Source organism: Macaca fascicularis, chromosome 19 (assembly GCF_037993035.2).
Source record: "Macaca fascicularis isolate 582-1 chromosome 19, T2T-MFA8v1.1".
Taxonomy (NCBI): domain Eukaryota; kingdom Metazoa; phylum Chordata; class Mammalia; order Primates; family Cercopithecidae; genus Macaca; species Macaca fascicularis.
Genome location: NC_088393.1, coordinates 13508355 through 13534461, shown reverse-complemented (window position 1 = coordinate 13534461; position 26107 = coordinate 13508355). Strand labels below are relative to the sequence as shown.

General features: G+C 54.2%; 2 protein-coding genes across 31 annotated transcripts in view; one reads left to right on the top strand and one right to left on the bottom strand.

The window, feature by feature from the left end:
* The window catches only part of NACC1 (nucleus accumbens associated 1), a 27492-nt gene extending 13380 nt beyond the window's left edge, over positions 1–14112 (bottom strand). For 3 of the 15 annotated variants that reach the window (XR_010583016.1, XM_065534492.1, XM_065534489.1), the window contains exons 1-2: positions 13547–13684; positions 12472–12490 (exon numbers count right to left, since the gene is read on the bottom strand). Coding sequence is in view for 1 of the 15 variants with exons in the window: in XM_065534489.1 (XP_065390561.1) it covers positions 12472–12490; positions 13547–13576 (49 nt within the window). In the remaining 14 variants the exon portion in view is untranslated. Of the gene's footprint in view, positions 1–6786; positions 6971–12028; positions 12220–12351; positions 12491–13060; positions 13258–13546; positions 13685–13942 lie in introns of those variants that run through there. The other 12 variants (XM_065534494.2, XM_065534497.2, XM_074026069.1 and 9 more) reach the window with 7 other exon arrangements.
* Positions 13733–26107, top strand: TRMT1 (tRNA methyltransferase 1). 16 transcript variants are annotated; one of them, XR_012428447.1, is made up of 17 exons: positions 13733–13830; positions 14052–14336; positions 14430–14485; positions 14715–14857; positions 15017–15204; positions 17948–18063; positions 18142–18297; positions 21010–21158; positions 21306–21392; positions 21469–21538; positions 21623–21757; positions 21841–21926; positions 23164–23272; positions 23373–23449; positions 25408–25527; positions 25618–25747; positions 25933–26107. XR_012428447.1 is itself a non-coding variant. In XM_045379718.2 (17 exons), the coding sequence occupies exons 2-17, from the start codon at positions 14191–14193 to the stop codon at positions 26077–26079; spliced, it is 1872 nt and encodes a 623-aa protein (XP_045235653.2). In that variant the 5' UTR covers positions 13733–13830; positions 14144–14190; the 3' UTR covers positions 26080–26107. The 16 variants fall into 16 exon arrangements, 14 of the variants coding, with proteins under 14 accessions (XP_045235653.2, XP_045235651.2, XP_073882162.1 ...); XM_045379718.2 differs by having other exon boundaries at positions 14144–14336; positions 18142–18254; XM_045379716.2 differs by having other exon boundaries at positions 18142–18254.

The window sequence follows — 26107 nt, the reverse complement described above, 5'->3', positions numbered from 1 at the left end:
CTTGAGCCAAAAACTTAGAGGCTGCAGAGAGTGATGACTTTGCCACTATATTTCAGCCTGGGTTACACAGCGAGACCCTGTCTCTAAAAACAAAAGCAAAAACAAAAAACCACATCCCCCGACCCCACTACCCCGCCAAAACCAACCAACCAACTAACCAACCAACCAAACAAAAAAACAGTGCAGAACAGGCAAAGGACTACTTCAAGGTGACCTTACCAAGCGCCCGGCACCGGCCACAGGTAATTTTTTTTTTTTTTTTTTAAAAGACAGGGTCTCACTATGTTGTACAGGCTGGTCTCGAACTCTCCCCTTTGGCAATGGAGACTGAAAGGTTTTGGGGATAACAGGAGGCAACAGAGATGTGGGGGGTTGGGAAGGTGGCCCAGGTCCCCTCCTGAGAATGAGAGCCAACCTGATGCTCAGACTGGGGTCCCCCATACCTTGTGAACCCCAGCTTCAGAGCCCAACATCCCAGCACCCAGGGCTTTGGAGCCTTTGATTAGCAATTGGTCCAAACAGCTCAGCCAATTAGCACACGGGAACCCTCCCTCCCTCCATGCTGCTGGGGACGAGCGGAGTGGTGCGACGGGTCTGTGAGCCACAGTGACCTGAATGCTGTTCCGTCTGGTTCCCCAGTAGCCCCTGCACAGAGTGGACGGGGTGAGCTGCAGTGTGGGCCAGAGCAGACTTATCTCTGGGAACCCCTCCATCCGTCTGTGATTGGCCCAATCCTGCCCAATGGACTCAGGAGAAAAACTACGTGGGCCCCTGCAAGAAGCCCTCACCCACGCCAGCCCCAGGAATGGAGCTAGCATGACTAGACTCTCAGAGGAAACGGGTCTCTCACTGGCAGGTCCCTGACAGGGTCACCTGCTGGCTGAAGCAGGGGTGGGATGGAGTCGAGGATTGAGGCCTCTAAACCACCTAATGGTTCTAGTCCCCACCAAATCCCCACCTAGGTCAGGCTCAAACACACTGCCCGGTTCCCCTCTACTGTGGCGAGGCCTTTGCCCAAGCTGTGCACCCTGCCCGGAATACCTTCTTCCTCCACCCTCAGCTACTCACTTCTCCGGGGTAGAGAAGATGTCGCTCTCCTGCCCCACCCCAGCCACAGTGCCCTTAAGCTTACCTCTGAGGAAACTAAGTCCCACTTGACTATAAACTCCCCAGGGGCAGAAAGCCCTATCAGAATCATCTCTCCTTAAAATTCAGCATATCAGCACCCCTGAGGGTGTGGGGGACAAGGGCAGGAGGCCACAGGGCAGCTGGGACCTTCCTGGCCAGGACAGTACCTAGTCCTGGCCCTGCATGTGAACAGATCTTCTGGTGAGACCCAAGGGCACAGCACACGGTTTCCATGACTTCCCAACAATTACTCAATAAATATTTGCCAGGTCCCTGCCTGGGCAGGCCACAATGGTGACAAGTAGCCCTGCCTCTGGAGCTCACAGTCTGGCAGGAGACAGGGCCATTCATCCTTGGTCACACAGATCAATGTGCTGCACACCGGTGTGACTGACCTTGCCCAGAAGCGGTGACACTGGAGCTGAGATCTAGGGAGGGCACTAGTGGATGGGGAGTAAGGCCCTTCCAGAAAGGGTTTTCACCTCCAGGGGACTGGGCTCAGTCTCAGGGCTCTGCTATGGACGGAGTATGTCCCTCCAAATTCACAGATTGAAATCCTAAGCCCCAGTGTGCCTGTATCTGGAGATAAGACCTTTGGGAGCTAATTCAGGTTAACTGAGGTCATAAGGGTGTATTAAGAAGGCAGCTGTCTGTATGCCACGAAGACAGCCCTCACCAGAACCTAACCACACTGGCACTCTCATCTCAGACTGAAAGTTCCCAGCACTCTGAAATGTAAATGTCTGTTGTTTAAGTCACCCAGTCTATGATATTTTGTTGTGTGGCAGCTTGAGCTAAGACAGGCCTGAAGCGCCATCTATTCACTGATGCCTCCCCCACTGGAGTCTTTGGCCCGGACTTCCCTGTGAACGCCAGACTTGCACACACCCCAGACGCCTCCACTCAACACTTTCAGGACCCGGCTCCAGTCCTTCCCAAAACCTGTGAATGCCGTAGCTTCACCAGCTATGGCCGTCCTCGCTCAGATCCTTGGATTCATCTTCAACTCCTTTAAAACCACTTTGCACTACCTTGGCCCCAAGTGACACTGCTTGGGCCCCTACAATGCTTTATTGGGGCCCCTGGCAGTCTGCCCTGCTTGCTCTCGGACCTACTAGAATGGGAATGGGACAGCCATAGCTCTTCATACTCTCCCCGGGTCACATAAAGCCCTTTCTCTACTCATTTTTTTTTTTTTGGAGACAGGGCCTTGCTCTGTCACCCAGGCTGGAGTACACTGGCACCATCATAGCTCACTTCAACCTCAAACTCCTGAGCTCAAGCAATCCTCCCACCTCAGTTTCCCAAATAGCTGGGACCACAGAAGCTACATCCAGCTAATTTTTTTTCTTTCTTTCTTTTTTTTTTTTTTTGAGGCAGAGACTCACTCTGTCGCCTAGGCTGGAGTGCAGTGGTGGGATCTCAGCTCACTGCAAGAATTGTTCAAGCGATTCTCCTGTCTCAGTCTCCTGAGTAGCTGGGATTGAAGGTAACCACCACCATGCCCAGCTCATTTTTGTATTTTTTAGTAGAGCTGGGGTTTCACCACGTTGGCCAGGCTGGTCTCGAACTCCTGACCCCAAGTGATCCACTCCCCCCACCAACAAAGTGCTGGGATTACAGGTGTGAGCCACGGCGCCCGACCCATCCAGTTAATTTAAAAAGTATATATTTTTTGGTAGAGATGTGATCTCACTCTATTGCTTGGGCTGGTCTCCAACTCCCAGCCTCGAGTGGTCGTTCTGCCATAGCCTCACAAAACACTGCGATTATAGGCATGAGCCACTGTGCCTGACCAACAAAGCCCTTCCCCGCACCGACTCCTAAGCTTGATTCTCCCTGCTTGCCTTATCCTTCTTGGGCGTTCCTATGATTTAGCAAGCTGGGTATTTTTCTTTTTCTAAAAAAAAGTATTTTATTTGTGCATTTTTTAGTAATAGAGATGAGGTCTCCCTAATATTGCCCAGGCTGGTCTCAAACTCTTGGGCTCAAGCGATCTTCCTGCCTCGGTCTCCCAAAGTGCTGGGATTACAGATGCGAGCCACTGCCCCCGCCAAACTGGGCATTTTTTGGGGCTTCAGCTTCATGTCAGTTTCCCTGGGGCAGGGAGTTTGCCTGTGTAGACCCCTGTTGTGTCCTCTACCCCTAGGACCTGACCAGGTACACAGTGGGTGCTCACAGTCCTTTATGGAAAGAACGAACAAAGAATTACTTCCATTCCTCCTAATCTAACTCCCTTTTTTTGTTCCACATTAACGTGGCTCAAACAGGAATAGGGCTCAGAAACATGATCTGTGGCTGGGCAGACAGACGACCTCCTATGACAGTTGCCAAGGTGGGTAGTCAGCAGTCAGGGGCCTACTGAGGCCTCAGTGTTACCTGACGAATTGCTCACACTGCCGGTGGATCCTGCCATCTGCGGGAAGGGCGCTGGCAGGATGATTCCTGGGAGTAGTAACTGCCAGCTCTTAGGGAAGAGAGCCGCGGAATTCCCCAGCCAGCAGGGGCCTGTGAGAGACTGTCAAAGGCACAGTCCTTTCCTGATGTCTTTCCAGGGAAGCTGTGACATGGCCGTCGACAGATGCTATGGTCTGAATGTTTGCATCTCCCCAAAATTCACACACTGAAGCCTATCTCCAATGTAGTGGTATTAAGAAGTGGGGCTGGCTGGGTGCAGTGACTCACACCTGTAACCCCAGCACTTTAGGAGGCCAAGGAGGGCGGATCACGAGGTCAGGAGACGGAGACCATCCTGGCTAACACGGTGAAACCCCATCTCTACTAAAAATACAAAAAATCAGCCGGGCATGGTGGCACGTGCCTGTAATCCCAGCTACTCGGGAGGCTGAGGCAGGAGAATCGCTTGAACTCGGGAGGCAAAGGTTGCAGTGAGCCGAGATCGCGCCTATGCACTCCAGCCTGGCAACAGAGCAAGAAGACTCCGTCTAAAAAAAAAAAAAAAAAAAAAAAAGTTAGGCCTTTCAGCCAGGTATGGTGGTTCATGCCTGTAATCCCAACACTTTGGGAGGCCGAGGTGGGCGGATCAACTGAGGTCAGGAGTTCAAGATCGAGACTAGCCTGGCCAGTATGGTGAAACCCCATCTCTACTACAAATACAAAAATTAGCTGGGTGCAGTGGTGCACGCCTGAAATCCCAGCTATTCGGGAGGCGGAGGCAGAGTAATTGCTTGAACCTAGGAGTTGGAAGTTGCGGCAAGCCAAGATCACGCCATTGCACTCTAGTCTGGGCAACACAGCAAGACTCCATCTCAAAATAAAAAAGAAGTTGTTGATCAAAAATTTAAAATGAAAAAAAAAAAAAAGTGGGGCCTTTGGGAAGTGATTCTTAGGAACTGTGCCCGTATAAAAGAGGGGAGCTTGTTTGTCCTTGCCACCCTCTGCAGATAGCTAAAAGGTGCTATCTATGAGAGATGGGCCCTCACTAGACAGGGAATCTGCTGGCACTGTGATATGGGACTTCCCACCCTCTACAACTATGAGCAGCTCATCTCTGTTGTTTATCAATGGCCCAGTCTGTTTTGTTTTTTTGAGACAGGGTCTTCCTCTGTCACCCAGGCTGAAGTGTAGTGGTGCAATCTTGGATCACTATACCCTCAAACTCCTGGGCTCAAGTTATCCTCTCACCTCAGCCTCCTGGGTAGCTGGGACTAGGGATGTGTGCCACCACACCTGGCTAATTAAAAAAATTTTGTGTAAAGATGAGAGACCTGTGTTCTCAGGATCTCCTGAGGGCTGTGTCACAAGCGAAAAACAAATTGAAATTAATTTTTTTTGTAAAGATGAGGTCTCACTATGTTGCCCCGGCTGGTCTCGAACTCCTGGGCTCAAGCAATCCTCCCATCTCAGCCTCCTAAATGCTGAGGTTAGAGGCATGAGCAATGTGCGTGGATTCCAGTCTAAGGTATTTTATTACAGCAGCCCAGATGGGCTAAGACCTACAAGACCTACAAGCCAGTTAAGGGAGACCAGCAACTCCAAGTGTAACAAGGAACAAAGGCCCCAGAGAGCCCCGCAGTGCTTCATGCAGCTCAGCAGGATGCGGCTAGATCCTGGCAGCTGCTCAGGTTGCCTGCCTGACCTAGAACCATGCAGACCCTTCTGTAGGGGCTGAATGTGAAGGCAGTCCAGGAAAACGGTTAGTGAGAACAAAGTGTTCAGTGGGGGGCGGTGACTCACACCTGTAATCCCAGAACTTTGGGAGGCTGAGGCAGGAAGATGCTTGAAGCCAGGAGTTTGAGACCAGCCTGAGCAACATAGCAAGACCTCATTTTGCATCAGTATTTTCTTTTTTTTTTTTGTTGTTGAGACAGTCTTTCTCTGTCACCCAGGCTGGAGTGCAGTGGCGTGATCTCGGCTCACTGCAACCTCCACCTCCTGGGTTCAAGCAATTCTCATGTCTCCGCCTCCCAAGTAGCTGGGATTACAGGCACACAACACCACTGCGCCTGGCTGATTTTTGTATTTTTAGTAGAAACGGGGTTTCTCCATCTTGGCCAGGCTGGTATCAAACTCCTGGCCTCAAGTGATCCGCCCACCTCAGCCTCCCAAAGTGCTGGGATTACAGGTGTGAGTCACTACACCTGGCCTGTATTTTTTTTTCTTTTTTTTGTTTTTTTGTTTTTTGAGACGGAGTCTCGCTCTGTCGCCCAGGCTGGAGTGCAGTGGCGCGATCTCGGCTCACTGCAAGCTCCGCCTCCTGGGTTTACGCCATTCTCCTGCCTCAGCCTCCCGAGTAGCTGGGACTACAGGCGCCCGCCACCGCGCCCGGCTAATTTTTTGTATTTTTAGTAGAGACGGGGTTTCACCGTAGTCTCGATCTCCTGACCTTGTGATCCGCCCGCCTCGGCCTCCCAAAGTGCTGGGATTACAGGCGTGAGCCACCGCACCCGGCCTATTTTTTTTTCTTATACATGCATAGATTTAATTTGTTTTTTTTCCTGAAAGACTGTCATTAAATCCATGTGGCAATAGGATTAATAACAGTGTCCCCAACTCAAGCCTCACTGTGTGCCCATACCTGGCCAGGGCTCAGACAGGCTTATTTCACTCACTCTTTTTTTTTTTTTTTTTTTTGAGACGGAGTCTCGCTCTGTCACCCAGGCTGGAGTGCAGTGACCGGATCTCAGCTCACTGCAAGCTCCGCCTCCCGGGTTCACGCCATTCTCCTGCCTCAGCCTCCCGAGTAGCTGGGACTACAGGAGCCTGCCACCTCGCCCGGCTAAGTTTTTGTATTTTTAGTAGAGACGGGGTTTCACTGTATTAGCCAGGATGGTCTCGATCTCCTGACCTCGTGATCCACCCGTCTCGGCCTCCCAAAGTGCTGGGATTACAGGCTTGAGCCACCGTGCCCGGCCTCACTCACTCTTCTTTACGGTTTCTGAGGAAGAAATGAGACTGCCTGCCATTTCATGGATGGGAACGAGGCCCAGAGAGGTGAAGCCAGAGGCAGGGACCATGTAGCTGATGAATGGCAGGCACAGGTTAATGCCCAGGCCATCTGGCTCCCGAATCAGGCAAAGCTGTGAGGCAGCTGTGACTAGACCCATTTCACAGGTGGGAAAACTGGTGTTCAGAGAAGCAAGGCAGAGACCACACGGGAGCCCCGGACAGGCCGAGGCCAGAGCTGGGGCTCTTTACCTGAGCTACTGGATGTGTCCTCTCCAGAAACAGGGTCTTCTGCCTGTCTGAGGACCCCACCTCAGGGTCTGGGGTGCCCTCTCTCTAATCCCCAAGGAAGGCCTTCTTCGTTCTTCTTTTCCCAATCCTCCCATCTGCAGCTATTCTCTAGCCCTTCCTCCCTGCAACCACCATCTCCGGGAATGAGCAGTCTCCGCGTGCTGCCTCTCCCTCCTCCCTCCTCCCACTCGCTCCTCCTCGCAGCCCTCGGCAATCTGGCCTCCCTTTGCAGGCAGCAGATCCAGCTCCTTGGAGAGCCTGGCAGAAGCTCTGCCTCCGTCCTCATGGAGCTCGCAGCCTGCCCGCTCCCTCCCCCACCAACTCTAACCATAAGCCCACCCTTTGGAGTTACATCCCACTCCCTGTGTGCAATCAGATCATACCCAAAAGACAGGGCAGCGGCAACCAAGGGTGGAGGGAACAACAGTAAGTGCAAAGGCCCTGAGGTGACCCTGGTGCCACTAACACAAAGGAAGCTGGTGGGGCTGGAGGGATGGGGATCATCCAGGGAGAGGGGCCTGCTGGGCTGTGCTAGGAAACCACGCAGGGCCTAAGATTTTGAATCCTACTATTGTACTAGGCTCAAATCCCTTATAGAGCTTGTCACTCAGAATTACCCTCAATAGTGCCAGCCCCCCATATCAGTCTCCCATCTAGAAAATGGGCTGACAGCAGCAACCACCTCACAAGGCTATTTCAAGGATTAAACAACCAAAGAACACAGGCCGATCGGCACTCGCCCCGTAGTCAGTGCTCATGAATGCCAGCTGCTGTGAGTTGAATCCTCTGGCCCATGCTGGGCCGCAAACTCCCTGGGAGTAGAAGACATCTTATGCCTCTCACCATCTCCCAGACCTTGCACATTTCACGGGATTAACAGGCAGTGCTCGCTGGGGTTTTCCCCAGAGCCTTCACAGCACTGTCCAATCACACCCCAGATGCCACCCTCTCCCGTAAACCTCACGATAACTAGACAGTGGAGATTCTCCACCTGGCCACTGCACTTGCGTCAATCATTCTTTGTGGTGGGGGCTGCCCACCACCCACTGTCTGATGTTGAACCACACCCCTGGCCTATAGGCTCGCGAGATGCCAGCAGCACCCCCACCCCGGCAGGGACAACCAAAAATGTCCCCAGACACTCCCCAAGTGTCCCCGGAGGAGGTAGGACTGCCCCCGTTTGCGAATCACAGCAGTGTTGATGTGCCCACTTGCCACTCCTACCAGAGGAGGACACTGAGGCTCAGAAGTCAAGACCTTTGCCGAGAGTCTCATGGCTGAGACGGGTGGTATTAAATGTGAAATTTCACTCTCCACTAGACCATGTCTGCTCACCCTTACCTACCCTCTCCCTTTGCTAGATTTAGAAAACACCAACTAGGCACAAAGCCCTCAGAGAAAACGCACAGGTCTCTAAGAACTGAGACCTTCGCCAAGCAGGCAGCACATGAGAAGCCTGGAAGGACATTACCACAACCACACACAGATCACAACCTCAGACACGTGACCTCTGCCGGCTCAGCTGGTCCTCACCCCACCTAACGTGCAAGCAGGCCCAGTCCCACACCCCCCCTGCCCCCCCAGTCCCACCTCATGCGGCCCAGAGGGTTCTCTAGGGGAAGGCATTAGCGGCCAAGGGGACTGAGGGGCAAATGCAGAGACAAGGAACATGAAAGTAGCTGGAAGGCAGCACAGGGGTGGTAGCCAGACCACTATGCAGCTTGTGTGAAGGAAGGACTCTGGTGCCTCAATTGCCTTGTGTGTCAAATGATGACAACAGGCAGGACCTGCTAGTCATGGGCTTAAATGAGTTCGAGTGCGTAAAAGTGCTGAGAGCAATCTGGGAGGAGAAACGAGGGGCATGGAGGACCTGAGAGAGGACGCAGAGTGGCATGAACACTGACTCATGTTTTCCAGCCCTGGTGGCTCACCACCATCCCAAAAGCAACGTGCCCCACTAAGTCTGATGGGATCCCTCTCTCCACACAGGCTCTGGCAATGACACTGATGAAATCTAGGGTCAGACAATGTTGGGTCAACCTCCATCTATCTCCAAATCCCCGGGCCTCCAGGCAGACTCCTTCGATAGATCCTGTAAGGCTGACCAAAACTCACATCTCCTCAAAGCCCAGCTCAAGAACCTGCTGGGGCTCCCTGTTGCCCAGCCAGGAGGTCAGATTTTTTAATTACCCTGGATGCAGGCCAAGGGGTTCTGAACTTCCATCTGGGGGTAATGGGCAGATCCAGGAGACCCAGAGACAGTTTCTCTTTCTTGTGAATGGCACTAAAAGTCTGTCTCCACAGTAGGGTCATCCCCCCAACTCCTTCCCTCACGAAGACAAAATGTTTACAGCACTCAGGAGACTAGTACATGCTCAAAAAAGGCTGTCCATGTGTTGTCCCCTGAGGCTAGAACACTGACCCCTCCCTTGCACCCCAGCACCACCCACCCCTTAGCTAATTTTATTATTCAGATCTTAGCTCTCCCGGAATACTTCTGGCCACCCATCAAAACCTCTCCATCCCCTCACGGCTCACGATGACTCCACATTGCTACACCATCTCTGTAAACACAGAGGTATGTGAAATTCTCATGATCCTTTGCTTGTGGAAGTTTGGTTGCTTGAGAGCTAGTTGCTCCGGATCTGTTACTCCGGGATGCTTCCCCAGGCCCCAGCGGGGAGTCGGCAACCAGCAGTGAAATGAAACTGTCTCAATGGGCTGCCTACTTGTTGCACTTGCCCCCACAGAGTCTGTGCATGCTAAGTTCTCACTGAAAAGCAGTTATTACTGGTGCCTTCTCCTCCAGCTCCAAGCACAAACCGGAGCTGCCCGAGGCGCTGCCTGTCCTCCACTCATCAGGGCCAATTCCCAACCGTCTCAGTTGAGTGACTGGATGGCACCCCCATCCCCCTATCCCTGGTATCCAACCCAGCTTAGGTCCAGGAGGACCCAGTCTGTGCTGAAGCAGACCTGCAGCGATCCTAGCCCAACCAGGCAGGGAGGATGGTTCGGTCTCTTTTTGCGGGGCTGCTGGCCCAGTTCCTATTCCTCCTAGAACCAAGTGGCTAGCCAGACAGGGAAGAAGGGCAGGGCCCAGGTTGGAGGGTGTCCTGGGAACTATAGGGAGACTGGGGAGAATGAGGGTGACAAACCCATCATTAAACCCAGAAGAACTGGCTGACACCACTTGACCCAGCAGTTTGTGGCTCCTGCCTCAGGTGCTGAGGATCCCAAATCAAAGTCCCGAGGACACCCTGGTAACAGCCTTGCAATTAGCCCAGAAAGGAACAAAAGCTGCTGCCATCCGACTGGGGGCCAAAGTGGGGCAAAAACAGTCTAGGCAAGCAAAGTCAAGTCCAGCCCTGGTGGTGCCAGGCCTCCTCAGCTTCCCACGGCCAGCCCACAGCTCCATGACTCCTGACCTCTTGGCTCCCAGGAGGGAAATGGGGAAGAAGGGGTGACCAGGCCTCTGAGAAAGCCACCTCCACTGTTCCAGTCCCCGGGGACACCATGGAAACTCAGTCTGTCCCAAAGGGGATTGACTCATCCCTCGAGGTCGGCAGGAGGGAAGGCCTGGATGGAGGAGAATGCCCACCAGGGAATGCAGAATGAGGAGCTCCTTCAGTCACCCCCCTGGAAGACCACTTGAGTGACTATGGATTTGTGTTGAGGGCCAGACAATCCCAGTTCAGCCACTGTCTGCTCATGTGACCTGAAACAAGCTACACCACCCGAGCCTCAGCTTCCTTGTCTGGACCACAGAGAAGGCCTAAGTTGACCCGGTGGTGGTGAGCCATCAATGAGCTCATCCAACCAGCGAGCTCGGCACAGGGCCTGGCCCAGGACTAGTGTCCCAGAGGTAGATCCCTGGGCCAGGGTGTGAGTGCCTGATTTGATCCCCTTAACTTTTCTCTGTGCCCTGCCTTTACCCCATCGGGAGCCTCCAAACCACCATTAGCAGAGTTTTACATGCTCACTCCCTCTAATTCTTCACCCCTAGGGAGGTGGCACACAGAACTCAGGCTCAAGGAGTTGGTGCCTGGGAGGCCATGGTACTAATATATATGACGGTGGCTATGAGGTCCCATCCACTAGGCTTGAACCACCAGCTTCTGGCCACAAAAGGTAGAGAAAGAACGCAGGATCCTAAAATACTCAGGTAATGTCTGCTGGGCTGCCTCCCTGTAGATATATAAGGTGGGGGTGGGCGAGGGCCACCTTGTGATAAACAAGATGCCTAAGCTAGGTGTTCCAGACTGTCTCCAGCTGCCCACACAAACACCCACTGGCCAGCGCCTTTGAACAGTTGGCAGAGGCTTGCCCAAGGGGTAGGGTCAGGACTCTAGAGGCTTCTGGGATGAGGTGTGGGAATGAGGGAACCCCTTAGATGTGACTCTGAACTAACACTTCGAGTTGGGGTCGATGGGGGGCGCATCTCAGTATATACCTGCTGGTCACACTAGCTTTTCCTGACCTGCCCCCACATCCCCCCAGCCTAGCCCAAAGGCTCTGCTCCCCCGACTCGCAAAGCTCCTACAGCAGTCCCTCGCCTTACCTAATCGCCCCCAGATCTAGCCTCCCCCTCCCCACATCTGAGTCCTGACCTCATGTGACCCCCGGAAAACATCTCTGGGATCTCCTATCCGCCCCCACCCGAACTAACTCCGCCCACACCCACCGTGCCCCACTTCCTGGGCTTCTCCTCAGCCGCCCCCAGGCCTGTAACTTGACCCACCCACCTCCTCCAGCGCCCAGGCGGTACCTGCAGGCCCGGCCCCTCCCCGCCCCCCTCCGGCCGCGCCGCTCTCCTCTCCTCCCCCACTCGGCCTGGCCAGAGCCCGACTCCTCCTCCCCCTCCCCCTCCGGCATCCACGGGCGCCTCCTCACTTTTCCGCTTCGGACCCTCTAACTTCCCTGGATCCCCGGTACCCGCCCCGGCCCGACCTGGCCCCCTCCCTCGCTGGGAGCTGGGGGAGCGGTCCAGGTACGATCCTGCCGCCCCCAAGCCCCGAGGTTCGGGCTGGACGCTCAAGTCTGCCCGCGGTAGCCGGGCCTGCACACACACGCCTGCCCGGGCACAGTGCAGGCTGCGGGCCCGGCTCCTCCTCAGTCCGAGAAAGCACCCAGGCCCTCCCCACTCAGCCCTCGGGCCGCCCCGGCTGGAGAAGGCCGGAACCGGGCCTGAGGCGGGCCGCCTCACCTGCGCCGTGGCCGAGCTCCGGGGGCTCCCGGCGGGCTCCGCAGCGGCGGCTGGGGCCGGGCCTGGGCCCGGGGCGCGCCCCCCTGCGCCGGGGCCTCGGCCTCCGCCTCCGCGGCCTCCGCGGCCTCCGCCTCAGCAGCAGCGGCAGCCGCGGCGGCCATTCATTGTGGGCCAGGCCGCCCCAGCCGAGCGCCGAGCGAGCGCAAGCCGCGCCGCCGCCGCAGCCAGGCCAGGGAGGAGCGGCACCGGCCCCGCCCGCGCACCGCCCTCAGGCCCCGCCCTCCAGGCGAGGCCAGCCGAGCTCCGAGCGCGCCCCATCTAACCGGCTCCGTCTCCTCTCTATGCCCCTGGGAGGATCCTCGCCGGTACGTCGGCTCAGCTCGGTGGTTCGAATCCCGACCCCGCCACCTTCTAGTCCCGCGACCTTGGGCAAGTCGCTCTACCTTTCCGAACTTTAGTTTCCTGTAAAACAAAAACAATAATGACTGCTGTTTATTGCAGCAGGCACCGTGTTAGGTTCTTTATGGGAATTAGCTCGTTTAAACTACACAGTAACATTTTTTAGTGGGAACTGTTACACACTAGAGAAAATAAAGGCGGCTGGGCGCGGTGGCTCACGCCTGTACTCCCAGCACTTTGGGAGACCGAGGTGGGTGGATCGCCTGAGGTCAGGAGTTCAAAACCAGCCTGGCCAATATGGCGAAACCCTGTCTCTACTAAAAATACAAAAATTAGCCGGGCGTGATGGCAAGCGCTAGTAATCCCAGTCACTCGGGAGACTGAGGCAGGAGAATCGCTTGCACCCGGGAGGCGGTGGTTGCAGTGAGCCGAGATCATGCCACTGCATGATCCAGGGCGAGACTCCGTCTCAAAAAAAAAAAAAAAAAAAAAAAGAAAATAAAGAAAGACAGAAAAGGAGGCACAAAGAAAGCTGGTCAAGATCATCACACAGCAAGGAAGTGATGGCGGGTGCCAGGATTTAAACGCAGGCTCAAAAGCGACAATAACAGCTAAGACTTTTATGATGCTTACCGGATGCTAGGTTCTGTTAGCATTTTACGTGCACTAACTCGTTTACTTCTCACTACAACCCACTAACAAATGGTAAAAAGTTCTGCCCTTTTGCAAAAGCGGTAACTTAAGTTCAGAGTTAACAACAAGTCGCAGGGCGAGCTAAGACTGGAACCCAGGTACCCGGGAACCACTTCGCTGTCCTGCCTTCGTACACTGGTTAGAACTTTACCGAGCGCTTACAAGGTCAGAGTGGCTCTTTACACACTTTCCAGGAATCTGTCATTTAATCTTTGTTCTATCTGAGAAACCACGATTCTTATTTAATAGATAAGAAAACTGAAGGCCCTAGAGTAACCGGCCCCGAGCATGTGGTGGGACTGAGATTCAAACCCAGTAAATCCAACTCCAGAGCCTGAGTTATCCCTGCAGAGTGCTCTGAAATAATGTGTATATAGCACCCAGAACACAGAAGAGGACCAATAGCTGTTGGGTTTCTCCGCTTACCGCCCCTTTTCTGAGCCACAACTTCCTCATCTGTGAAATGGGACTAGTGACGTGTCCTCTCCCAGGGGATCCACTGTGATTAAAACCCCCGGAACAGCATGATCAGCGCGCTTCCTTTATGGCATTCATTTTGATCCCGGCCGCCCACCGTCCACGTCCTCATTGATTGGCCAACCACTATCATGTGATTTCCCCCACCCACCGTGCCAACATGGCGGCGCCCAGGTCCTAATTTGGGAAACGTGCACCTTGACTAATTCGGTTTTCTGTGGCTACGAGACCAGGTGAGGAGGGGCTGGGCAGTGCGGGAAGGGATTCGGACTCAGGGCGGGCCTGCACGAGGGCATCGGCTCCGCAGGAACCAGTCATCCCCAAAACAAGGGGTTATCAGCTTACCGAGGCCGCAGGTCTTCCTAGTTTCTACTTCATAGATATGTAGGACACCCCCGGGCCCAGAATGCGGCTCTCTGACCCTCTCTGTGCCTTTCCCCGCCCCCCGAACCAGGCTTGGCGGACAGAGGCACCAGCGGATGTCTCATGCAAGGATCGTTCTGTGGCTAAGCCTCACTCTCCGCCCCACCCGTGTGCTCTGTACAGCCCGGTTTTTCGAGGGGCAGTCCCCAGGGCTGCCGAATCCAGCAGCGATGGAGAACGGCACCGGGCCCTGCGGAGAAGAATGCCCACGTGAAGTCCAGGAGACGACAATCACCGAGGGGGCTGCCAAAATCGCCTTTCCCAGCGCCAACGAGGTCTTTTATAACCCGGTGCAGGAATTCAATCGGGACCTGACGTGAGCAGGGGTCAGAGGTCAGCCTGGCATCGGCTAGTGGGTCAGTGTGGATGGCGGGGGCGGGGTATGAGCTAGTCCTCTGTCTCCCACCAGATGTGCTGTGATCACCGAGTTTGCTCGCATTCAGCTTGGGGCCAAAGGAATCCAGAGTGAGTGGAGGTCCAGGCTTCTGGCGGGCGGGGGTCACACAAGTCTTATCTCCCTGCCTGGGCCCTTCTGCCGCCCAAATCCAGAGAGGCTTCAGCCACATAGCAGGCCCTGGGTTCTGCTCCTTCAGCCTTTCCCCAGGGATTTCAGGGAAGATATTTTGGAGATTAAGGGGAGGTTTCTCAGAGAGGACTTCGTTACTCTCTGACTTGTGCCTCTGGGTGGCTGCAGTCAAGGTGCCAGGAGAGAAGGACGCGCAAAAGGTGGTCGTGGACTTGTCAGAGCAAGAGGAGGAAAAGGTTGAACTGAAAGAGAATGAAAACCTGGCCTCAGGAGACCAACCTCGCACAGCGGCCGTGGGGGAAATCTGTGAGGTGGGGCCTGAGCATAGCAGCTGGCAGTCCTGGAATTTAGCGGGAGACAGAGGGCTCCTGGAGGGGGAGAGCTATAGGAGGTGGGTGGTGGGGGCTCCTTGGGGCCCAGAAGAGGATGGAGATGGAGGTGTGAGGGAGGTTTTCTGCTCACTCCAACAGGAAGGCCTGCATGTGCTGGAAGGCCTGGCAGCTTCAGGCCTACGTTCCATTAGATTTGCCCTAGAGGTGCCTGGGCTCAGATCTGTGGTTGCAAACGATACCTCTGCCCGGGCTGTGGATCTCATACGCCGGAATGTCCAGCTCAATGACGTGGCACACCTGGTACAGCCCAGCCAAGCAGATGCCCGGTAGGTTCTGGGCATCACAGCCTAGCTATGGGACAAGGCTGCCTGGGATCAAAATTCTGGCTCTCTCCTATTCTCACTCTATGACCTTGAGTGAGTGACTTAGCCTCTTTGAGCCCCAGTTTCCTTGTCTGTCAACTGAGAAAACTAGTTTTACAGGGGTTGCTGTGATGAGTAAGTAATAGATAATTATTGTACGATCCATACTCTGTGCCAGAAATAAGTAGCATTCTGGTCTCTGTTTTAACTTCTTATACTCCTTTTATTCATTCAAATGAGCCATAGTATATGCAGTGTCTGCTATGTGCCAGGCATCGTTTTCAGAGCTGGAAATGCATCAGGAAACAAAACAGGCAAAATTGGTGACCTTCGCAAGGTGACCTTCGCAAGAGTTGGCAAACAATAGCCTATGGGGCTCACAGCCTGTTTTTTTTGTTTGTTTGCTTGTTTGTTTTTTGAGATGTAGTCTCACCCTTGTTGCCCAGGCTGGAGTACAGTGGCATGATCTCAGCTCACTGCAACTTCTGCCTCCCGGGTTCAAGCGATTCCCCTGCCTCAGCCTCCCGAGTAGCTGGGATTCCAGGCACGTGCCACCACGCCTGGCTAATTTTTATTTATTTTTATTTATTTATTTTTTGAGATGGAGTCTCCTTCTGTTGCCCAGGCTGGAGTGCACTGGCGTGATTTTGGCTCACCACAACCTCCGCCTCCCAGGTTCAAGTGATTCTCCTGCCTCAGCCTCCCAAGTAGCTGGAACTATAGGCATCTGCCACCAAACCAGGCTAATTTTTGTATTTATAGTAGAGATGGGGTTTCACCATGTTGCCCAGGCTGGTCTCGAACTCCTGACCTCAGGTAATATGCCCGCCTCGGCCTTCCAAAGTGCTGGTATTACAGACGTGAGCCACTGCGCCTGGCCTAGCCTGGTTTATTAATGGCCCACGAGCCAAGAATGTTTTTTACATTTTTAAAGCTTAAAAGGCCGGGCGCGGTGGCTCAAGCCTGTAGTCCCAGCACTTTGGGAGGCCAAGACGGGCGGATCATGAGGTCAGGAGATTGAGACCATCCTGGCTAACACGGTGAAACCCCGTCTCTACTAAAAAATACAAAAAAATTAGCCGGGCATGGTGGCGGGCACCTGTAGTCCCAGCTACTCGGGAGGCTGAGGCAGGAGAATCACTTGAACCCAGGAGAGGGAGGTTGCAGTGAGCCAAGATCACTCCACTGCACTCCAGCCTGGGCAACAGAGGGAGACCCCATCTCAGAAAAGAAAAAAAAATAGGCCGGGCGCAGTGGCTCACACCTATAATCCCAGCACTTTGGGAAGTTGAGGTGGGCGGATCACGAGGCCAGATGATCCTGGCTAACACGGTGAAACCCCGTATCCACTAAACATACAAAAAATTAGCCGGGCATGGTAGCGGGCACCTGTAGTCCCAGCTGTTCCGGAGGCGGAGGCAGGAGAATGGCATGAACCTAGGAGGCGGAGCTTGCAGTGAGCCGAGATCACGCCACTGCACTCCAGCCTGGGCAACAGAGCGAGACTCCGTCTCAAAAAAAAAAAAAAAGTTTCAAAAAGAAGAATATGCAGTAGGTACCATATATGACTCACAAAGCCTAAAATGCCATCTGACCTTTTCCAGAGAAAAAAGTTTTTACTTTTCTGACCCTACTAGAATCCAAATAATAATCACAGATAATGAAAATTAATTAGCTGGGCATGGTGACTCATGCCTGTAATCGAGCATTTTGAGAGGCCAAGGCAGGAGGATCGCCTGAGGTCAGGATTTCAAGATCAGCCTAGGCAACACAGTGAAACCCCTGTCTCTACAAAAATTTTAAAATGAGGTCAGACGCAGTGGCTCACCCCTGTAATCTCAGCAATTTGGAAGGCCGAGGCGGGTGGATCACTTGAGGTCGGGAGTTCCAGACCAGCCTGGCCAACATGGTAAAACCCTGTTTCTACTAAACATATAAAAATTAGCCAGGCATGGTGGCACGTGCCTGTAATCCCAGCTACTTGAGAGGCTGAGGTAGGAGAATCACTTGAACCCAGGAGGTGGAGGTTGAAGTGAGCTAAGATCCCGCCACTGCGCTCCAGCCTGGGTGACAGAGGGAGACTCTGTCTCCAAAGAAAGAAAGAAAAAAAAAAATGTGTTAATACGTCTATAAACTGCTTGAAATGGTGTCAGGCAGATACGTCTTATATCAGTATTGTTGTTGTTTCAGATGTGTGGGCTGAGGTCCACATGGTGCTTTTCTTAAGTAGGAAAATTGTGCAGTTTAATAAATGACCAAGGCCAGGTGCAGTGGCTTACACTTGTAATCTCAGCACTTCGGGAGGCTGAGGCGGATGGATCACATGAGGTCAGGAGTTTGAGACCAGCCTGGCCAACATGTTGAAACCCTGTCTCTACTAAAAATAGAAAAATTAGCCGGGCATGGTGGCACATGCTTGTAGTCCCAGGTACTCGGGAGGCTGAGATACAAGAATTGCTTGAACTGGGGAGGCGGAGGTTGGAGGGAGCCGAGATCACGACACTGCACTCCAGCTGGCCGACAGAGCAAGACACCGACTCAAAAATATATACAATAAAATAAATAAATAAATAAGCCAGGACGTGAACTTGGGAATCTGCCCCCAGAGTTCAGATCCAAACCACCGCGCTGTAGGAGTTAATATGTGTAGGGGACAGAGAAGGTACCTGGTGCGGGAGGCTGAGGACCTGGCCCTCTTTGCACCCAGGATGCTGATGTACCAGCACCAGAGGGTGTCGGAGAGGTTCGACGTCATTGATCTGGACCCCTATGGCAGCCCAGCTCCCTTCCTGGATGCAGCTGTGCAGGCTGTGAGTGAAGGAGGTGAGGCTGGGATGGCACTGGGGTAGGAGCAGGGCCTAGGGTGTTGGAGGGTTCTCACTGCCCAGCCCCTCTCTACAGGGTTGCTGTGTGTGACCTGCACGGACATGGCGGTGTTGGCAGGAAACAGCGGGGAGACATGCTACAGCAAGTACGGGGCCATGGCCCTCAAGAGCCGGGCCTGCCATGAGATGGTGAGGGGCCCTCTGCCAGCCAGCCAGGGAGACCGGGGGACAGGTGGTTGTCTGAGTCCCTTCCCAATACACTTTCCCCCTCCTCAGACCTGCTCAGCTTCCTCCACGCAGATGGCCAGATGCATCCCAGGCTATTAACAACAGGCGTGTCTTCAACCCACGTAGTTCCTAAGAGCATGGGCTGATAATCGTGGTCATTTGGGGACAGTGGCTTTGGCCAGGATAAGAGTGCATGGCCACATTGTTTTAGTTTTCTGTATTAAAACAACTTTTCAAAATAAATATTTTTTTTAAAGGTGGTTTTTCCAGGACTGAGTTTAAATCCTAGCTTTGATGGTGGCTCTGGGCAAGTGACTTCACCTTTCTGGTCCTCAGTTTTTTCGCATCTGTAAAATGGGCACAATGATATTCTGAAGGCCGGGCTCAGTGGCTCATGCCTGTAATCCCAGCAGTTTGGGAGGCTGAGGCAGGTGGATCACTTGAGGTCAGGAGTTTGAGATCAGCTGGCCAACATGGTAAAACCCTGTCTCTACTAAAAATACAAAAATTAGCCTGGTGTGGTGGCAGGCACCTGTAATCCCAGCTACTCAGGAGGCTGAGGCAGGAGAATCACTTGAACCCAGGAGAGGGAGGTTGCAGTAAGCCAAGATCACTCCACTGCACTCCAGCCTGGGCAACAGAGGGAGACCCCATCTCAGAAAAGAAAAAAAAATAGGCCGGGCGCAGTGGCTCACACCTATAATCCCAGCACTTTGGAAAGTTGAGGTGGGCGGATCACGAGGCCAGGTGATCCAGACGATCCTGGCTAACACGGTGAAACCCCGTATCCACCAAACATACAAAAAATCAGCCGGGCGTGGTAGCGGGCACCTGTAGTCCCAGCTGTTCCGGAGGCGGAGGCAGGAGAATGGCGTGAACCCGGGAGGCGGAGCTTGCAGTGAGCCGCGGAGCTTGCAGTGAGCTGAGATCAGGCCACTGCACTCCAGCCTGGGCGACAGAGCGAGACTCTGTCTCAAAAAAAGAAAAAAGGGCCGCGAGCGGTGGCTCACACTTGTAATCCCAGCACTTTGGAATGCTGAGGCGGGCGGATCACGAGGTCAGGATATGGAGACCATCCTGGCTAACACAGTGAAACCCAGTCTCTGCTAAAAATACAAAACATTAGCTGGGCGTGGTGCCGGGCGCCTGTAGTCCCCAGCTACTCCGGAGGCTGGGGCAGGAGAATGGCGTGAACCCGGGAGGCGGAGCTTGCAGTGAGCCGAAACTATGCCACTGCTGCACTCCAGCCTGGGTGACAGAGCGAGACTACGTCTCAAAAAAAAAAAAAAAAAAAAGAAAGAAAAAGAAAAAAGAAATAGGCTAGGCGCGGTGGCTCACGCCTGTAATCCCAGCACTCTGGGAGGCCGAGGAGGGCGGATCACCTAAGGTCAGCTGTTCAAGACCAGCCTGGCCAATATGGTGAAATACCGTCCCTACTAAAAATACAAAAAAACAAAAAAAGTAGCTGGGCGTAGTGGCAGGCCCCTGTAATCCCAGCTACTTGGGAGGCTGAGGCAGGAGAATCGCTTGAACCCGGGAGGCGGAGGTTGCAGTGAGCGGAGGAGTTTGCATCATTGCACTCCATCCTGGGCAACAAGAGCAAAACTCCGTCCGTCTCTAAAAAGGGGAAAAAAAAAAAGATCTGACCCTGCTGAGTGTCTGATCAGGATGCAAGAAGACTGAGTGTCCACGTGCAGCAGCTCATGCCTGTAATCCTAGCACTTTGGGAGGCCAAGGCAGGAGGATCACTTGAGGTTAGGAGCCTGGGCAACATAGTGAGGACCCCATCTCTACAAAAAAAACCCTAAAAATTACCTAGGTGTGGTGATGGATGCCTGTGGTCCCAGCTACTCTGGAGACTGAGGCAGGAGGATCACTTGAGCCTAGGAGTTCAAAGTTATCGTGAGCTTTGATAGTGCCACTGCACTCCAGCCTGGGCCACAGAGGGCTCTCATCCTTGTTCCTAAAGGGTCCTGTCATCAAGTCAGCCTGGGAAATGCCGTCTCCTTTCCCCTATCAAGAGTCTCACACTAACAGAAAGGCCCTGGCTGTTTTCTCTTTTTTGAGATGGAGTTTCACTCTTGTTGCCCAGGCTGGAGCGCGGTGGTGAGATCTCAGCTCACTGCAACCTTCGCCTCCCAGGTTCAAGTGATTCTGCCTCTCAGCCTCCCGAGTAGCAGGCGCCCGCCACCACACCCGGCTAATTTTTTGTATTTTTAGTAGAGATGGGGGTTTCGTCATGTTGGCCAGGCTGGTCTCAAACTCCTGACCTCAGGTGATCCACCTGCCTCAGCCTCCCAAAGTGCTGGGATTACAGGCGTGAGCCACCGCGCCGGCCCAGGCCCTGGCAGTTCTACAGCACCCAGTATCCCTGCTTCATGCCCACAGAGCCCTTGGGGGCGGGAACGTGGGTCCTCAGTAATGCTACAGGGCACAGCGATTATGCTAATCAGAATAGGCTGGGTCTATGCTTTCCTCACTCATTTAGTGTCCCCAGCAGTGCCACAGAGAGGGACTGTTGTGATTTTGCAGATGAGGAAACTGAGGCACAGAGAGGGGATACTTACCTGTTGCGGGTCCCACAGCCAGCACTCTCGGGGGTGGGCTTGGAGACCAGTGAGCTGGCCCTGAGCCTGTATTTGTGAGTACCATATAGGGCTCCTGGTGGGGTGGGTGGATAGTGGAGGGGAGGCTGACATCCACCCCCCGCCCCCAGGCCCTGAGAATCGTCCTGCACAGCCTGGACCTCCGCGCCAACTGCTACCAGCGCTTCGTGGTGCCGCTGCTCAGCATCAGCGCTGACTTCTACGTGCGTGTTTTTGTCCGTGTCTTCACCGGCCAGGCCAAGGTCAAGGCCTCAGCCAGGTCAGCCCCGGGGCCAGGGGCGGGGGGGTCGCGGATTGAGAGAGGAGACGGGAACTTGCCCTGGGGGATCTGGGCAGAGCCAGTCTAAGGGAGGATTGGGGTGTGGTGGTCACGCTGGGAACTCGTGGCCACTGATACCCCCCACAGCAAGCAGGCGCTGGTGTTCCAGTGTGTGGGCTGCGGGGCCTACCACCTTCAGCGCCTCGGCAAAGCGTCAGGAGTCCCCGGCAGCCGGTGAGCAGGGAGGAAGGAGGAGAAGGGGAGCCCCAGGGTTTTCCTCCCTCCCTACCAACCGCCCCTCTCTGTTTAGGGTCAAGTTCTCTGCAGCCTGTGGTCCCCCCGTGACCCCTGAGTGTGAGCACTGTGGGCAGCGACACCAGGTAGGGCGAGGCCAGGGGAGGCAGAGGAGCGAGAGGGTCTCGGAGGTCATGGTCCCTGCTCACCTGTCCCCGGTGCTCCCCCAGCTTGGTGGCCCCGTGTGGGCAGAGCCCATCCATGACCTGGATTTTGTGGGCCGTGTCCTGGAGGCTGTGAGTGCTAACCCCGGCCGCTTCCACACCTCGCAGCGGATCCGAGGGGTTCTGAGTGTCATCACTGAGGTGAGGGCTGGGCTGTGATGGGGGAGGGGGCTCCACCTATGCCCACCCATCTCCACTCATGCCCATCCTGTCCCTCATCTCAGGAGCTCCCGGATGTGCCTCTGTACTACACCCTGGACCAGCTGAGCAGCACCATTCATTGCAACACGCCCAGCCTCCTGCAGTTGCGGTAAGAGCCCCTGGGGCTGGGAGGAGCCTGTCCCTGACCACAGGGTGGCCTGGGGCAAGTCCAGGGATTCTCATGCATAGAACTTGTGAGGGGGTGGGGAGAACCCTGTGCAGTGTCTCTTGCCTCTAACCCCAGTACCCTGGGAGGCTGAGGCAGGAAGATCACTTGAAGCCAGGTGTTCAAGACCAACCTGGGCAACATAATAAGACCCTATCTCTAAAAAATAAATTAAATAAATAAATATATATATACATACACACGCGCACACACATATACATACGTATGCATATATACACATATATATGTATATATACACATACACACACACGCACACGCACACACATATACATATATATTAGTCTGGCATGGTGGTACATGCCTGTAGTCCTAACTACTCAGGAGGCTGAGGCAGGAGGATCATTTGGGCTAGGAGTTTGATGCTAAAGTGAGCTGTGATCATGGCACTCCAGCCTGGGTGAGAACCTGTCTCTTAAAAAAAAAAATTAGGCTAGGCTTATTGGCTCACGCCTATAATCCCAGCACTTTGGGAGGCTGAGGCGGGCGAATCACTTGAGGCCAGGAGTTTGAGACCAGCCTGGCCAATATGGCGAGACCCCGTCTCTACTAAAAATTCAAAAATATTAGCCGGATGTTGTGACCCACCTCTGTAATCTCAGCTACTCAGGAGACTGAGGCAGGAGAATCACTTGAACCTGAGAGGCAGAGGCTGCAGTGAGCCAAGATTGCGCCATTGCACTCCAGCCTGAGCGACAGAGTGAGACTCCACCTCCAAAAAAAAAAAAAAAGTAAAGAAAAAGAAGGCCGGACGTGGTGGCTCACGCCTGTAATCCCAGCACTTTGGGAGGCCGAGGCAGGCGGATCACAAGGTCAAGAGATCAAGACCATCCTGGCCAACATGGTGAAACCTTGTCTATACTAAAAACACAAAAATTAGCTGGGCGTGGTGGCACGTGCCTATAGTCCCAGCTACTTGGGAGGCTGAGGCAGGAGAATCACTTAAACCCAGGAGGCGGAGGCTGCAGTGAGCCAAGCTTGCGCCATCGCACTCCAGCCTGAGCGACAGAGCAAGACTCCATCTCAAAAAGGAAAAAGAAAGAAAAGAAATGAATTCTGTAGCCATGAGCCCTTGCCGAAGGTAGTCTGACCCACACTGGTCAGCTCAGGCTTTGGGGTCAAGGGGTCCGGCCTCTCCCTCATGATCCCTGCTGTCCCCCAGGTCGGCCCTCCTCCACGCTGACTTCCGGGTCTCGCTCTCCCACGCCTGTAAGAACGCTGTGAAGACAGATGCCCCTGCCTCCGCCCTCTGGGACATCATGCGTTGCTGGGTGAGGGCAGGGCTGACCTCATGCAGGTGGGAGGGCAGGTGGTGGTCACCTGGAGGTCCCTTGGGCCTAGTACTCCCTAACCTCTGACCTCTGCCCCCAGGAGAAGGAATGTCCGGTGAAACGGGAACGACTATCAGAGACCAGCCCAGCGTTCCGCATTCTCAGTGTGGAACCCAGGTAGGGGCAAGCACATGCGGGAGGGGCCAGGGCTGCCCATAGGCATGGGAAGCACACGTGTGTGCAGACAACACACATGCTGCCCCATCTGTGTTGACTCGTGCCCATTCTTCAAGTGAGATTCAAAATCTGCTGACTGGGGCTGGGTAGGTGGCTCACGCCTGTAATCCCATGACTTTGGGAGGCTGAGGCACCTGAGGTCAGGAGTTCAAGACCAGCCTGGCCAACATGGTGAAACCCCATCTCTACTAAAAATACAAAAATTAGCTAGGCGTGGTGTGGTGGTGGGTGCCTGTAATCCCAGCTACTCGGGAGGCTGAGACAGGAGAATCACTTGAACCTGGGAGGCAGAGGTTGCAGCGAGTCTGGATCACGCCATTGCACTCCAGCTTGAGCGACGGAGCGAGACTCCCATCTCAAAAAGAATCAAAAAATAGCCGGGCGCAGTGGCTTGCGCCTGTAGTCCCAGCACTTTGGGAGGCTGAGGCAGGCGGATCACAAGGTCAGGAGATCAAGACCATCCTGGCTAACATGGTGAAACCCCATCTCTACTAAAAATACACACACACAAAAAGAAATTAGCCGGGTGTGGTGGCGGGCGCCTGTAGTCCCAGCTACTCAGGTGGCTGAGGCAGGAGAATGGTGTGAACCCAGGGGGCGGAGCTTGCAGTGAGCCAAGATCGCACCACTGCACTCCAGCCTGGGCGACAGAGCAAGACTCCGTCTCAAAAAAAAAAAAATTAAATAAATAAATAAATAAATAAATAAATATAAATAAAAATAATAAAATCTGCTGACTGGGCTGGGAGTAGTGGCTCACACCTGTAATCCCAGCACTTTGGGAGGCCAAGACAGGCAGATCACCTGAGGTCAGGAATTCAAGACCAGCCTGGCCAACATGGCAAAACCCTGTCTCTACTAAAAATACAAAAAAAAAAAAAAATTAGGCATGGTGGCACATGCCTATAGTCCCAGCTACTTGGGAGGCTGAGGCAGGTGAATCGCTTGAACCTGAGGTAGTGAGCCGAGATTGCACCACTGCATTCTCCATCTCAAAAAAAAAAAAAAAAAGGGAAAAGAAAATTAGCATTATCAGCATACCAGGGGTAGCTTTTTGTCCATTTTGTTCACTGTCTATTCCCAGCACTGAGAACAATGCAGGCACACAGTCGTTAAATAAAAATGTTTATTAGGGCCAGGCGTGGTGGCTCATTCCTGTAATCCCAGTGCTTTGGGGGCCAAGGCGGGAAGATCGCTTGAGCCCAAGAATTTGAAATCAGCCTGGGCAACACAGTAAGACTCCATCTCTACAAAAAAACAAAAAATTAGCTGGGCATGGTGGTACCTGCCTGCCGTCCCAGCTACTCAGGAGCTTGAGGAGGAAGCAGGAGGATTGCTTGAGCCCAGGAGTTCCAGACTGCAGCTTTGATGGCGATCACACCACCGCACTACAGCCTGGGCAGCAGAGTGAGACCGGATATCTTTATTTCATTATTATTTTTTAGACGGAGGCTCACTCTCTTGCCCAGGCTGGAGTGCAGTGATAATGATTTCAGCTCACTGCAACCTCCGCCTCCCAGGTTCAAGTGATTCTCCTGCCTCAGCATCCCAAGTCGCTGGTATCACAGGCACCCGGCACCACACCCAGCTAATTTTTGTATTTTTGGTGGAGACGGGGTTTCACCATGTTGGCCAGGCTGGTTTCCAACTCCTTACCTCAGGTGATCCACCCGCCTTGGCCTCCCAAAGTGCTGGGATTACAGGCATGAGCCACTGTGCCTGGCGGAGACCCTATCTCTTTAAAAGAAACCAAAAATGTTTATTAGATGCATGAGAGAATCCTGACATGAGCAGACACCTCGTGCTGTGTGGTGGAGGCGGACAGGCCCTATGGGGAGTCGGGACACACTCGTGTGGCAGCTGCCCCCAGCCCCGACGCCCCACCCCTGCTTCCCTAGGCTGCAGGCCAACTTCACCATCCGGGAAGATGCCAACCCCAGCTCCCGCCAGCGAGGACTCAAGCGCTTCCAGGCCAACCCGGAGGCCAACTGGGGTCCCCGGCCTCGTGCCCGGCCAGGGTGAGTGGTGGTAGAGTTGGGGTGGGGCTCAGCCAGGGAAAGCAGAGGTAAAGGGCAGATGAGGTCCCACCTACTCCTCCCCTCGCACAGGGGCAAGGCGGCCGACGAAGCTATGGAGGAGAGACGCAGGCTGCTTCAGAACAAGCGGAAGGAGCCGCCGGAAGATGCGGCCCAGCGGGCTGCCCGGCTCAAGACATTTCCTTGCAAGAGGTTTAAGGAGGTAAGGTCCCTCCTCCCTTTCTCCCACGACAGGACATGTGAGTCTCCCCTTTGGGCAACAGGGAGAGAACTGGGGGAGCTGGAGCCAGGCAAGTGCTTGGGAGTGGGCTTCCCATTCCAGGAAAGGAACCCATCAGGGGCTGCTGAGCTCGGGGCAGGGGTTTACACCCACCATCTTCCCACCAGGGCACCTGTCAACGCGGGGACCAGTGCTGCTACTCCCACAGCCCCCCGACACCCAGGGTTTCTGCTGATGCTGTCCCTGACTGTCCAGAGACCTCCAACCAGAGCCCCCGTGGACCTGGGGATGCCGCTAGGCCAGGCATAGACTGAACCAATAAAGAGATGTCACGTCACCTTC

Excerpts from the sequence above, each read along its gene's own strand:
- TRMT1 (XM_045379716.2), top strand. The coding sequence starts at position 14,077 with ATGTCTCATGCAAGGATCGTTCTGTGGCTAAGCCTCACTCTCCGCCCC. Across the intron at positions 21,159-21,305 it reads AAGGTCAAGGCCTCAGCCAG|CAAGCAGGCGCTGGTGTTCC; the intron begins GTCAGCCCCGGG and ends TACCCCCCACAG. Across the intron at positions 23,450-25,407 it reads ATTCTCAGTGTGGAACCCAG|GCTGCAGGCCAACTTCACCA; the intron begins GTAGGGGCAAGC and ends CTGCTTCCCTAG.